The following is a 15,203-nucleotide window of genomic DNA, read 5'->3' as shown; positions in this document are numbered from 1 at the left end:
ACTAGGAGGAGGGGCTATTCACCCATTGGATGATTATGTTATTGAAATTCTTTGCTGCTATGTGGTTCAGTAAAGAAAGGGTTAAGCAATTCTCGCCTCCGTGTCTTTCATAAAATCATGACTTTACATCATAATTTAGGAAAATCATTCAATTGTTTAAATTAGACTAGACATAGAATATCTAGACTTACAAATCACAGTAGAGAATGATTGCCTAGTATGCAATACTTTCCATAAACCTGTCTCTAAAAACAGCTACATTAGATACACCAGTTGTCATCTACCAAGATGGCTGATAAATGTACCATTCTGACAGTTTAAAAGATTAAAGAGAGATTGCACCAAAAATAACCAATTTGAGGAAGAGGCTGGTAAAATGAAGGATTGATTATACCATTTATTTTATAAGAGAATTCAACATATCTTAAAGAAACACTGGCATTTTATACAAAGAGACAAATGGATAGGACATTTGGTGCCAGTAAATCCTAGAGTAACATAAACTAAGGCCCCAAACATGGGCATAAAGGTGGCACCATCTATAACAAATAAATGAAAAAAGTGAGGCCCTCAGTCCAAGAGTGGATAGGATTAAAGGGTTTTTATCGATGTGGGGTATGCAGCAACTGTTCAACCACTATGTTTCCTAAAAAAAACTACAGAAATCATCTCAACTAGCAATGCCTATATCCACAAAATCAGAGATTGTCTGACAAGCAGTTCGACTAATGTAATATACATCATCACGTGCCCTTGTAATAAGCAGTATGTGGGAAGAACTAAAAGATCTATGAAAAAGAGAATTTCGGAACACATTGCAAACATCAAAAAGGGGTATGAAAATCATGCATTGTCAAAACACTTTAAGGAACATCATGACCAAAATCCCACTGGACTTACGTATGCAGCCATTGATAAAGTCAATTTACATTGGAGAGGGGGAAATAATGTGTGTCGTATGTCACGCCTAGAATCTAGACAAATTTTTTAACTCAACACACTCATACCACAGGGCTTAAACGCTGAAATAGAATTGTTTGGCTTCTTGTGAAGGAGGTGATGCACCCTCGGTGACGAGGTACCCCGGAGGATTTTATAAATCTGGGGTCTTCCTTACCGGGAATGCACCACCTCATAAGCCACAAAATTCTTCATTATTGTTAATATGACTGAGAAGTCAGACATATTACATATATATCCTGGATAGAAGGCAATATACAATGCAAACAAGATGACTTTTAGGTGTTCTGAAAATTTTATGTAATTTTAGGTCAAATGAATCAAAAATATACTAAATTCTGAAGGGTTCAAAAGCTTTCAAGCACCACTGTACATGCTTGAATAGATAATGATGTATGTGTATGGAGAGTTGGAAGAGAATGCATATCAGCACTTTAAGGAATTCCCTCTTTATTCAACCTTAACCTCACAAGGATGAGACAGGAGCAAAGTCATAAGACTAGTGTTCCATACCAGGAGTAGAACCACAGAAACTAAGTGACAAAACCAAAGGACAGACAAGAGTCTAAGGTCAAGGTCAGGATCAGGATCAGTCAAATTACATAGTCAAGAAAAGGAGTTACCTTGATCGACATTTCAAAAAACTGTGTCCTGATATTTAACAAATCCATACATTTTATTTTTAGACATGATGTTAAAAATAAAGTTTAAAGGCAAAAATAAATAAAAGAAAAAAATCACTTCTGTTCTCAGGACTTAGAAAAACAAAGTCTTGAGAGGAGAGGGTGGGCTATACAGGCATGACGTATTTGAATATATAAAAAAAAAGCTGCCCTTTTTCCATGATGCCATTTAGCTGCAAGCTAAACAAATCAAATCAAACAGTTCATCGAATAGAACCATGTTCACTACTGAGTTGATGAAGAAATGCTTAACACTGACCAAGATGATGAATAAATTTGCTCCTCATATGGCAACCCTGAAACCAGCAAGACACGGTGATATTGTTCCTGCTCTCTATTCTACAAACGTCAGTCCTCAAGGTAATGCATTAAAAATATTATTAAATTACTAAATTATGGTACATCAGTAGAAAAAATACATTATACTGGAATACAATATAAATCTGATAACTATCTTTTATATTCATTATATTTAACGTATGTTTTGGTCTAATATTAAATATCTTGCAACTACTTCACTTAGTCAGATTTTTTTTTGTTCCATATAAAGTGATTATTTTGTTGTGCATCTATCGTGACTGTAGCATCTTTTATAACGTGCAGAAAAAAAAATTGTGTCTAGCTGCATCCAGCAAAAATGTTGTGTAGCAGTACTATGTAAATCGGATTAGGGGACACATTGCATTTCTATAAGTTTTTACAGCCATTCAGCTTAGTATACAAGCAATATTCATATATAATGTTATTTATAACAGAGACATCACATTGATTTCTAGAATGCGTTGCTCAGTAATAACCCTATTTTAGATTCTATGCTTTAGCATTTATAGTCACATGCTACTTCTCCCTAACAAGTCTAAAAAAACTATACTTTTCAATGCCTGTTGGTACGTACTGAAATTGCACCATGATACGTATGGATGGATCAGAAATAACATTAAAACTACCTAATATTATGTAGTTCCCTCTTGTGTTGCCAAAACAGCTATGTCAAGTAAAGGACAAGCTCTCACAGAAGTGCTGTAGTATGTTTCTGGCAGATGTTAGCAGTAGATCTTGAAATCTATAAAGTGGAACCTCCGTCAATCAGACTTGTTTTACAGCACATCCCACAGATGCTTGATTGGATTGAGAGCTGGTGATTTCAAGGGGTTTTCTGAGATGTTTGTACTGATGAGCTAGGTCATCAAAATCTGATCGGTGGGGGTCCAACACCCAGGACCTCTGTTGATCAGCTGCTTGAGAAGGCACCAGCTCTCATAGTAGCACAGCGGCCTTCTCTCAGCTCAATAAGCACAGCGCCGGACATTGTACGGCGGCTGTTTTGGTATTGCAGCTGCATCTAGGTCATGTTATCGATGAACGTGACATCACATGGCCTAGGCTAAGCCGCAAGAAGGCTGCTAGTGCTGGTGACTTCTCAAGCAGCTGAACGTGGGGGTCCCGGGTGTCTGCCTCCCAACTATTGGATGATAGGTCATCAGTATAAATGTCTTGGGAAAACCCCTTCAAACTATTTCTGAACCATTTTAGCAGTGTGTCAGTGTGCATTACATTGCTGAAAGGGTCACTGACACATAAAAAAGTTTCACATGAAAGGGTGTACTTGGCCTGAAACAATACTTAGATATCGAGCACCATTTTGACTCGAGCATCGTGTTGCTCGGCCGAACACCGCGTGTGCTCGAGCACGATGCTCAAGTCAGTGTAATTAAATCTAATTAAGCCTCTATTTCTGAAAAGTTTCTGCCAGGATTTGAACTCACAACCTTCTACATTAGAGGGAAGAACCTTAACCACTCATCTATAAAGCTGAATGATAAACTGTGTCAGAAAGACCTCATAGTAGTTTCTCATGTAGTAAGCATTCCTATACAGCAGAAGTATCATTTTATATTTAACTGCAGGTTAACATGCAGCTCTATAGCGTAGTGGTTAAGGTTCTTGGCTCTAATGTAGAAGGTTGAGACTTCAAATCCTGTCAGAAACTTTTCAGAAATAGAGGCTAAATTAGATTTAAATACACTGGGTGTTCCCAAGCACAGAGCAGGGACTACTAAGCGCGGACTCACACTGGGGGATTCCCCCACTGTACATCAATCTTCTGCCTAGACCTCAGTGGGACCCAGCACCCTCCCCTCTTTAGCGCAGGGGGTGCCTGGTTTAATGCTAAGGTTCTCCCATTGACTTCCATTGTGCTCAGGTGCTCTGTAGAGCACCCGAGCATCCCAAAGTCTTCTACTCGAGCACCCAAGCACTTTGGTGCTCGATCAACACTATTAGATACATGTCAAAATAACATGCACAAAAATGGTAGGAACTCAACGTCTCCTGGCAGAACATTCCCAGAGCACCACACTGCCTCTGATCTTTGTCTTCTTCCCATTACGCATCCTGGTGCCATGTATTCCCCAGGTAACACACACACACCTTGTCATTGTCCCATAGTAGTAAACGGATCATCCATGTGTTTTCCACATCCGCATGTCCGTTCCGCAAAAATGTCCTATACTTGGGTGCAAAATGTGGACAAAAAAAAAAAACAAGCAACATGGATGTCACATGGACGTCATCTGTATTTGGTGGATCCGCATTTAGCATACATACTGTTGTGTGCTTGAGGCCTAATCCAGTGACTCTTATCTAATTCTAACCATCATACTGGTTGTACCGAAACATTAAAAGGAGGATAATTCCTATAAATGTTTAAGAGGATTATTTATTGCCACTTGTATTACAACCTAGTAATACTGACCCATTTTAAACATTACATACGAGGGCCCCGCAATACAGCATTTAAAAGGACCGTGACTGCATTAATATTAATCTACAGAGTGGGCCATTTATATGGATACACCTTAATAAAATGGGAATGGTTGGTGATATTAACTTCCTGTTTGTGGCACATTAGTATATGTGAGAGGGGAAACTTTTCAAGATGGGTGGTGACCATGGCGGCCATTTTGAAGTCGGCCATTTTGAATCCAACTTTTGTTTTTTCAATAGGAAGAGGGTCATGTGACACATCAAACTTATTGGGAATTTCACAAGAAAAACAATGGTGTGCTTGGTTTTAACGTAACTTTATTCTTTCATGAGTTATTTACAAGTTTCTGACCACTTATAAAATGTGTTCAATGTGCTGCCCATTGTGTTGGATTGTCAATGCAACCCTCTTCTCCCACTCTTCACACACTGATAGCAACACCGCAGGAGAAATGCTAGCACAGGCTTCCAGTATCCATAGTTTCAGGTGCTGCACATCTCGTATCTTCACAGCATAGACAATTGCCTTCAGATGACCCCAAAAATAAAAGTCTAAGAGGGTCAGATCGGGAGACCTTGGGGGCCATTCAACTGGCCCACGACGACCAATCCACTTTCCAGGAAACTGTTCATCTAGGAATGCTCGGACCTGACACCCATAATGTGGTGGTGCACCATCTTGCTGGAAAACCTCAGGGAACGTGCCAGCTTCAGTGCATAAAGAGAGAAACAGATCATCATGTAGCAATTTCGCATATCCAGTTACCCCCTTAGACTTTTATCTTTCAATCTGTATAGACCTACATTAATTACAAAGGGTATGTACCTGTATGTATTTACAATCCATGGTCAAATGGGTTGTAAAATAAGCAGACATGTAAACCTTACCTTTATTGATGTGTTCTAATTTACAGATGAATTGAAGAGCAACATTCATCGCTACATGCCAAATAGTTTTGATAAGAAGATACTTAAATGGACTGGAAGATACAAATCAGAAGATGACATTCCATTAACAATTCCGTAAGAATCCAGATGTGTTAACTTTGTCTATAAGGGACATTCACTAAGCGTATACTAGAACTGATTAAAAGATTGTGGAACCCTTTGGAGCCATTTTACTTATTACCGATTTAGATGCTCTTTGGCCTAAGAAAAAAGTTTATGCAATAGGTTTTTATTGAAAATATTACACAAATACATCTAAATCCATATTAAAAAAAGGCTCCAATGTTGTCCTTAGCCTTTATCAATAACACTCTCACTGTCTCCCATAGGACTCCTGTCAGGATTTACTCTCCATTTTATTCTGTAATGCTGATTTAATTTATATAATCCAACATATCACAGGGCTCCGCTCATCCCCCCTATCATATCATGCCCCTGATAAAAGAAATGCATGAACATGCCTTTAATGTGGCTTAGGCAGGGCGCTGGATCTCCTTAAAGAGACTAGCCCTGTATGGAGACTTACTGGAAGTACTCCTTGGAATGGAGATTTATTGGCAATGCTCCATGGGAAAAGAATATGCAAAGAGGTACCTCCCAAGGCATTAAAGGCGTCACACCCAGCCAGCCAGCATCCTACTCCGTACTGACGAGGGGCAAGCACCCCGAATCAGCTGTCTACGGGATGGATACTTGGTATGGTTTTATTCCCTTGTCAAATCCCAAGGCTTGTTAAAAAGTCAGATTTTGACTTATAGGGAGCCAATTCCACAAGGTGGCACTAGTGAGATGGTTCTTTCCTTGAGAGATACCTCTTTGCTCATGCTTAAATGTGAACACTCCAGCTAGTGACAGTAGGACAATTCCTCCATATTGAGGAATTGTTTTTTTATGCATCTCAGGTTCACCAACAAAAGCAAGTTTACTTTCATTAATGCTCCTTATTTCATCTTCTCAATGACTGTGAGCTGATGTCTTCTTTTACAATTAGCAGTTGTGTCTGCAGTCCAACCTTGTCAAAATCTGCATCTTATCTAAACATGAAAGCTTGTGTTAATCTTCCATTTGGACAAGTTCTCTTTGTTCTAAAGCCAAATGCAGTAACTCAATTTCCAGTAATAGAAATAATCTACTTACAAAATCACAGATATTGCAGTATGACTTTCAGTCAGTGAAAAGACTTGTTAGAAGGCTGGGGTTACATGGCACAGGATCACACCCAGTTGGATACATTTAAATATTCTGTTTATGTCATTTTAAGGTCTCCATTTAAAGGGCTTATCCAATCCCTATAATGCCCCCCAAAATCCCTGGGCCTCTCACACAGGTTATACCTCGCTTCCCGGCACCCACGTCGCTTCTGATGCCCCCACGGATGCCGCTGCATCTCCTCATCATACGCATCAAAACATTCAGCAAGGGGGGGGGCATCCAATAGCAGTCCGCTACGCGAACGAGCCTCACTAGCATCGCGGGTGACGTGGGTGCCGGGGAGCGAGGCAAGTCAAACCAGTGTGAGGGGCCCTGGAATTTTGGGGGGCATTATAGGGGTAAACTAAGACAAACAAATGTTAAACAGAAGCCTCCAATAGATGCCCAACAGTGACATCTGTCACCCATAGAGCCCCACTGTTAAAAAAAAAAAAAAAAAAAAAAAACTCAAAACTTTTTACTGGATACTAGTAGTCTACCACACTATTCCATACCTTGTTTTTGTGGTATGCTGACATATACTGGTAAGACGGAGGTCAAATGGCCTCTGTCTGGCTAGATTGCAGAAAATTTGTGACATTGCCCCAGTTTTATCTGGAGATTTCACACGTTACAAAGGGTGAATCCACTGAAAAACTCTGCAGCATAAACTGACATTGCATGCTATGTTTGGATTGTTGCAGACATTTTCTGAAGCATTTGGATTAAAAAAAAAATCTCAGCCACTCATCCAATCCATTGTGGTAAATCCACAGCATTACTGCTATGTATGGATGTACACTAAAAGGGGTATTCCGCCACTTCATTTAAATGAGGGAACACAGGGCCCCCCATTCTAGTGATCCTCAGGGGCCCTAGCAATTGGACTCCTGCCGACCAGACACGTAGCCACTATTTTATGGATTAAAAAGGGACAACCACTTTAAGCCACTGCAAATCTACACCCTAAGGCCTCTTTCACACGGGCGTTGTGGGAAAATGTGCGGGTGCGTTGCGGGAACACCCGCGATTTTTCCGCGCAAGTGCAAAACATTGTAATGCGTTTTGCACTCGCGTGAGAAAAATTGTGCGTGTTTGGTACCCAAACCCGAACTTCTTCACAGAAGTTCGGGCTTGGGATCGGTGTTCTGTAAATAGTATAATTTTCCCTTCTAACATGGTTATAAGGGAAAATAATAGCATTCTGAATACAGAATGCATAGTAAAACAGCGCTGGAGGGGTTAAAAAAAATAAATAAATCATTTAATCATTTTACCATGTGATGACCGGAGTGACGTCATCCCAGGTCCTTGAACTATAGTTAATGCTCACCACAGGTCCTATACAGTAAAAGAGACAGACGGAGATGCCGGCTACGCGAGCAAGTGGATTAAGGTGAGTTAAATTTTTTATTTTTTTTTAACCCCTCCAGCGCTGTTTTACTATGCATTCTGTATTCAGAATGCTATTATTTTCCCTTATAACCATGTTAGAAGGGAAAATAATAATGATCGGGTCTCCATCCCGATCGTCTCCTAGCAACCGTGCGTGAAAATCGCACCGCATCCGCACTTGCTTGCGGATGCTTGCGATTTTCACGCAACCCCATTCATTTCTATGGGGCCTGCGTTACGTGAAAAACGCACAAAGAGGAGCATGCTGCGATTTTCACACAACACAAAAGTGATGCGTGAAAATCACCGCTCGTGTGCACAGCCCCATAGAAATGAATGGGTCGGTATTCAGTGCGGGTGCAATGCGTTCACCTCCCGCATCGCATCCGCGCGGAATACTCGCTTGTGTGAAAGGGGCCTAAGGCCTCCTGCACACGACTGAATGGCTTTTTCAGTGTTTTGCGGTCCGTTTTTCACGGATCCGTTGTTCAGTTTTTTATTTCCGCTGTGTTTCCGTTTCTGTTCCGTTTTTCCGTATGGCATATACAGTATACAGTAATTACATAGATAAAATTGGGCTGGGCATAACATTTTCAAAAAACGGAACGGAAACGGAAGACATACGGATGCATTTCCGTATGTGTTCCGTTTTTTTGCGGACCCATTGACTTGAATGGAGCCACGGAACGTGATTTGCGGGCAATAATAGGACATGTTCTATCTTTAAACGTAACGGAAAAACAGAAATACGGAAACGCAATGCATACGGAGTACATTCCGTTTTTTTTGCGGAACCATTGAAATGAATGGTTCCGTATACGGACCGTATACAGAACGCAAAAAACGGCCAGTAAACGGGGAAAAAAACGGTCGTGTGCAGGAGGCCTAAGCCTACGTTCTGCATCCAAACCGCATTTGCGGCTCGGGTTAGGACCCATTCACTTCAATGGGGCCGTAAACGATGCGGACAGCACTCCGTGTGCTGTTCGGATCCGTTGCCCCGTTCCGTAGTTCCGCAAAAAAAATTGAACATGTCCTATTCTTGTCCATTTTGCTGACAAGGATAGGCATTGTTACAATGGATCCGCAAAAAAAAGGATGTCATACGGACGTCATCCTTTTTTTTTTTTTTGCGGATCTGCAATTTGCGGACCGCAAAACACAAACGTCCGTGTGCACGTAGGCTAATCATGTGGATTCTGATGCTGATTTCACCCTTTGTTACGAATTTTTAAGAACCACAGGTTTTTACCACAACATGTTAATGGAATTTTCAAAACCCCATTGTCCTGCCCTGTACTATAGTTTTCTGCAGATTTTAAGTGTGGAATCCAAATAGAAAATCACTTCCAATTCACCCTGTGTAAACACAGCCTAATACCTCATCTGATCACTATAAAGTCAAAAGGAAACCTGTCACATTGAGCATGGTGTTTGAGCTGAAGGAATCAGGTAAGGCCTAGTTCACACTTCAGTGTTTGATCAGTGATTTCCATCAGTGATTTTCAGTCAAAACAAGGTGCGGGTACAAAACACAGAACGAGTGAAGATTTTTCCATTCTACCTTATCAATGGAGGCTCCATTCCTTGTTTTGGTTTAAAAATTACTGATGGAAATCACTTCAAGTATGGACTAGGCCTAATAGAGAAACTGAACAGACTGATATATAGTTACGGGGAAAAGATTCAGTATAAGGGCTCATGCACACGGCCATTGCCGTTTTTGCGGTCAGCAAGTTGCGGATCCACAAAAAACGGATACTGTCTGTGTGCATTCCGTAATTTCGGAACAAAATGTCCTGCCTTCTATATAGAACTGTCCTATCCTTGTATGTACAATGGACAAGAATAGGACGTGTTCTATTTATTTGTGGAGTTGCGAGGTGTGCTTCCTACATCTTCTGCGGGCCCCATTGAAATGAATGGGTCCGCATCCAACCCACAAAAAAATGTGGATCGGATGTTTACAATAAATACATTTGTGTGCATTACCCCTAACTTGTATTTTATATCTTGCTCATTCTGGGCTTTGAAGTTAAAGGGAACCTGTCATCCACTTTATGGTGACCTCACTGAGGGCAGTATAAAATAGTGACATAATGCTGATGTCAGCGGTGTGTCACTCATCAGCTAAAAGTAAGTAGTTGCCGAGAACCAGCATCATAACCATTGCAGCCCAGGCCTTGAAAAGAGTCACGGCCACCAAACATCCGCAACAAATCATGTGAATTTTGCTGCAAATTGCTGCAGTGTGAAATATCTGCAAACATAAACTGTCATGCAAGTCAAGCTATGTGCAGTTTTCACTGTGGACACTCTACGCAGCATGTGAGATGAGCAATGTGCTGTCCTAGAAGCCCAAAATACCTCCCCAGAAGCTGTCTCTCTGTGGTGACTAGTGCCAGCTACAACATTCTGTTCTCCTCCTCCACTTGCCTCTGGTTGAGATATGGAGGAAGGCAATGTTGGAGTGAGACCCAGGCCGTCAGCATCCTGCCTGGTCTTTCTGCACTAACAAACATACAGGAGAATGCAGCATTACATGCCTATTACATCCAGTAACGGCTCCCCTGATGTAGACTTTATCCTTCCTCATCTTCTCCATTCAGACCATATCATCATGACAACTTCTTTTAGTGAAGTCTCCTCTGATATACACATTCTCTTTCCTCATCTTCTCCATTGCCAACAGACCGTCATAAAAACGTTGTTGTATCTGTACAGTTTGTCGCACAGACATGTTAGATTCATTACTTTTCCATCATCACTAGTAGGCCTGAGGCCTATGATGGTGGACAGTGGGACAGGGAACCATCGTCTATCATGCTCTACCGCAGTATTCAACTGCATCCCCATCTCAAGTCATGTATAAAGAAGACACCTTATAATGCTTGTAAAAAATTTGTGTTTTTTACACGCCCCAAAAAACAACAAAAAATGTGTTTGAGGGAAACCAAATTTTTGGGGTAAATGAAGAAATGTGTAGAGTAGAATAAATTCATAAAACAGGTAACAATGTAACTATAAGAAAATGTTCCCTTCATTGTGACTTTTTCATTTTACTTAGGATGGAAATGCTGGTCCGAGCTCGGAACAAGGCACGCATTCAAGTATGTTACATTATGATTGCAATCACTGTCGTAGCCTGCTTTGCCGTAATTGCATCCGGTAAGAAGGTAAGCAAGCTGAAAGGCCATTCATTTCTCTAACATATCTTATCTAGATGCACCGCTCAACCTCACCATTGTCAGCCACTGTACAATCCCACAGTAAACAAGTCTACATTATAGGATTTAAAAATCACTAAGCACCATTAGACGCCAGAAAACCGCTCTGGCAGGATTATCTGTCAAATCTGATGATGTCAAGCGCCATCTGCTGGTAAATGATAAATGACCAGCCACAGCACTGCCTGCTGTCAACCCAATCCAGCTTTCTAGTGAGCATTCATCTTAGGCCTCTTTCACACGACCGCATGGCTTTTTCAGTGTTTTGCGGTCCGTTTCTGTTCCGTTTTTCCGTATGGCACATACAGTATACAGTAATTACATAGAAATAATTGGGCTGGGCATAATATTTTCAATAGATGGTTCCGCAAAAACGGAATGGATACAGAAGACATACGGATGCATTTCCGTTTGTGTTCCGTGTTTTTGGCGGACCCATTGACTTGAATGGAGCCATGGAACGTGATTTGCAGGCAATAATAGGACATGTTCTACTTTTCCACGGAACGGAAATACGTAAACGGAATGCATACAGAGTACATTCCGTTTTTTTTTTCTGAGCCATTGAAATGAATGGTTCCGTATACGGAACGCAAAAAACGGCCCGTAAACGGTAATAAAAAAACGGTCGTGTGAAAGAGGCATTATGTAATTGACCAGATGCTAGAAATCTGAGGTTTCTAGGGACAGGCTGTCAGTATACGAAATGTGTCAACGTATGCATCATCACTGAACACATTTTTTCAAAATTTCTATATACACATTGTGAATATGTTGCACCACTCATGTTGGAATCAATTGACAGCTAGTCAATAGACGCACAACTAACATTTTACAAGATATACAGTATTCCTATACATTGTGGCTCTGCTTCATGGAAGGTTAGATTCTCTGAGATCAGGGCTGTATTAGACCTGAGGATCAGCATTTCGATTGTCAGGAAGGAAGTATTCCTTCCCAGCAATCGCCTGCTCTTTAGTGGAGAAGACCACTGCATTTACCTGCAGCGATCTCGTCCACAGTATTCAATCGCTCGTCCCCATACAAAATCATTTTTTGCTGGCAGCAGACGGTGATTAGACGGAACGATCTGTCGACGGCAAACAATTATTTTTTAGAATGTGATTGCCGGATGAATGATCGTTTACTAGTTCATCGGGTAACCGGCAGCACTTTTACACAGGCAGATCATCGCTAAGGAGCGTTTCTACAAATGTTTGTTAGTGATGATGTGCCCAACTACCTCCAGGTCTAATACAGCCCCATGGCCTTGATTTATCATCCTGCACTGCTAGAAGAGACATGCCTGCCCCAGCTCTCTCTATGCGCCAAATTTGAAATTCTCTGAGCTACCGTAGATTTCAGTCATTATTTATGCTAGTTTCTGAAGACTGGTGAGGGTAACATAAAATGCCAGTTGGGTCTGCACTAAAAATCTGCACAAATTGGTGCATCTAGAGATTCTATACTTCTCCTGGGTGGAGCTTAGCGGAAAGGAATGGAGCTTCATGGGAGAGCGACAGGGCCCTAAGATGTGCCAAAATTGTACTACAATTCTGGAGTCAAAATTTGTCTCAAAGTAAGGCTACATGCACACGACCGTATGTGTTTTACGGTCCGCAAAAAAAAAAAACGGATGCCATCCGTTTTTTTTTTTTGCGGATCCATTGTAACAATGCCTAAAACGGACAAGAATAGGACATGTTCTATTTTTTTTGCGGGGCTGCGGAACAGACATACTGATGCGGACAGCACACGGTGTGCTGTCCGCATTTTCTGCGGACCCATTGAAATGAATGGGTCTACATCCTATCGGCAAAAAAAACGGAACAGACACGGAAGCAAACAACGTTCGAGTGCATGTAGCCTAAGTCTGAGAAAAGTTTCTATCCCTGCACCAGAGCCAGCCTGAGCCCCCGTGATAAATCTGGTGCAGGTCTATTGCAGACAGCTTGCCTAAGCTTACGCCATCTTTGGGATTAGTAAATCTGGGCCTAAATTTTTCAGAATAAAAATCACCCTAGCGAGTTCTGTGCGGTCAGTCGCAGGCTGAGCACACATGAGCGTCATTGTTCCTGTTGTTCTCAAGTTCTGGATTCAGCACATAACTCACGCAAACAGAGCCTAAGGCCCCTTTCACACGAGCGAGTATTCCGCGCGGATGCGATGCGGGAGGTGAACGCATTGCACCCACACTGAATACTGACCCATTCATTTCTATGGGGCTGTGCACACGAGCGGTGATTTTCACGCATCACTTGTGCGTTGCGTGAAAATCGCAGCATGCTCCTCTTTGTGCGTTTTTCACGCAACGCAGGCCCCATAGAAGTGAATGGGGTTGCGTTAAAATCGCAAGCATCCGCAAGCAAGTGCAGATGCGGTGCGATTTTCAAGCATGGTTGCTAGGTGACAGTCTATAAACTGTATTATTTTCCCTTATACCATGGTTATAAGGGAAAATAATAGCATTCTGAATACAGAATGCATAGTAGGTGATCAATTGAGGGTTAAAAAAAAAATAAAAAAATTAACTCACCTTCTCCTCTTGTTCGCGTAGCTCCCGGTCTATTCTTTACTTCTCAAAAGATGAACTATCGGCTAAAGGACCTTTGATGACGTCACTCCGGTCATCACATGGTACGTCACATGATCTTTTACCATGGTGATTCACCATGGTAAAAGATCATGTGACGTACCATGTGATGACCGGAGTGACATCATCAAAGGTCCTTTACCCAGGTCCTAAAGAAAAGAATACAGAAGCAGATGCCGGCTGCGCTATCAAGTGGACTAAGGTGAGTTAAACATTTTTTTTTTTTTTTTTTAACCCCTCCAGCGCTGTTTTACTGTGCATTCTGTATTCAGAATGCTATTATTTTCCCTTATAACCATGTTATAAGGGAAAATAATACAATCTACAGAACATTGATCCCAAGCCCGAACTTCTGTGAAGAAGTTCGGGTTTGGGTACCAAACATGCGCGATTTTTCTCACGCGCGTGCAAAACGCATTACAATGTTTTGCACACGCGCGGAAAAATCGCGGGTGTTCCCGCAACGCACCCGCACATTTTCCCGCAACGCCCCCGTGTGAAAGAGGCCTAACATACACTATTGACTGGAATCGGTTCTGTTCAGGAAGTCCGTTTCTGGTGGAGCAAAAAGGCCCCCACATTTTTTCTATGCTGTTTTTAATAGAATTTGCAACAGAGGCCCCAAACAGAGCCTTAGCTGCAGATGTGAATAAGCCCTTAAAAGATTCAAGTCCAGAAGCCAGCAGCATTGCAAATACAGCCATGGGGGGAAAAAATGGCTGACGGAAAAAAAAAAACACCTACTAATAAGCACTAGTCGGTATAATGTAAGTGAAGTCGTCCACAGAAACCAATAAAATGTTTGCTTTCTACATTGTTTAGGAGTAGCAACAACTTCAATTCCCATGTTTGTCATGTCTTCATTCACATGGTAACCCATGTCCTAAGATTTTCCCAATAACGTACATGCCTGCCCTAAAAATTGCCATTATTTTTCTATTTAACAGGCCGCTGCACGCCATGAGTCACTAACCAGTCTGAACCTAGCAAAGAAAGAAAAGTGGCGTAAAGAATACGAAAATAAACCTGGAATCAGTGCAACGAACCCTGATAAATAGAAGAAAAGAATAATCCCACTAACAGCTCGGCCTTTCTGATCATATTGGGGGTCAATGATCGGAGGCATATGTACTTTACAATCTTCACTGGGTATATTACTACACTATGTCACCTAAGCGTATACATTTGTGCACAATGTAATACTTTTACTCTATTAAAGTATGTATATCATTAGGAGTTCTATGTGTGAATACATGACCTGATGTAATATATCTTATTAGGGGACGCAGCGTCTTTCTCCCCCTTCAGCAGCCTGCCATTACCTTTCTCTGTAACTATTCACAAAACTCATCATTCACCAAAGTATGCATCCACTATAAGGGCTCGTGCACACAAGCGTATTTTTGGTCCATGTCTGTTCCGTTTTTTTTGCAGCCCGTC

At 41.4% G+C, this 15,203-nt stretch overlaps 1 protein-coding gene across 1 annotated transcript; it reads left to right on the top strand.

Moving 5' to 3' along the window:
• Positions 1 to 1,813: 1,813 nt before the first annotated feature.
• FAM162B (family with sequence similarity 162 member B) lies at positions 1,814 to 15,203 on the top strand. Its single transcript, XM_040426844.1, has 4 exons — positions 1,814 to 2,003; positions 5,324 to 5,432; positions 11,011 to 11,119; positions 14,711 to 15,203. Exons 1-4 carry the CDS (start codon positions 1,862 to 1,864, stop codon positions 14,819 to 14,821), a joined length of 471 nt encoding a protein of 156 aa, XP_040282778.1. The 5' UTR covers positions 1,814 to 1,861; the 3' UTR covers positions 14,822 to 15,203.

The sequence above is a fragment of the Bufo bufo genome, chromosome 4 (assembly GCF_905171765.1).
Source record: "Bufo bufo chromosome 4, aBufBuf1.1, whole genome shotgun sequence".
Lineage (NCBI taxonomy): Eukaryota > Metazoa > Chordata > Amphibia > Anura > Bufonidae > Bufo > Bufo bufo.
The sequence above is the reverse complement of the archived record's forward strand: the minus strand, read 5'-3'. Positions and strand labels throughout refer to the sequence as shown.

What these genes read in the sequence shown, in the direction of transcription:
- FAM162B (XM_040426844.1), top strand. Translation starts at nt 1,862, where the DNA reads ATGTTCACTACTGAGTTGATGAAGAAATGCTTAACACTGACCAAGATG. An exon ending in TACAAACGTCAGTCCTCAAG is followed by an intron (nt 2,004 to 5,323) that starts GTAATGCATTAA and finishes TCTAATTTACAG; the next exon opens with ATGAATTGAAGAGCAACATT. An exon ending in TAATTGCATCCGGTAAGAAG is followed by an intron (nt 11,120 to 14,710) that starts GTAAGCAAGCTG and finishes TCTATTTAACAG; the next exon opens with GCCGCTGCACGCCATGAGTC.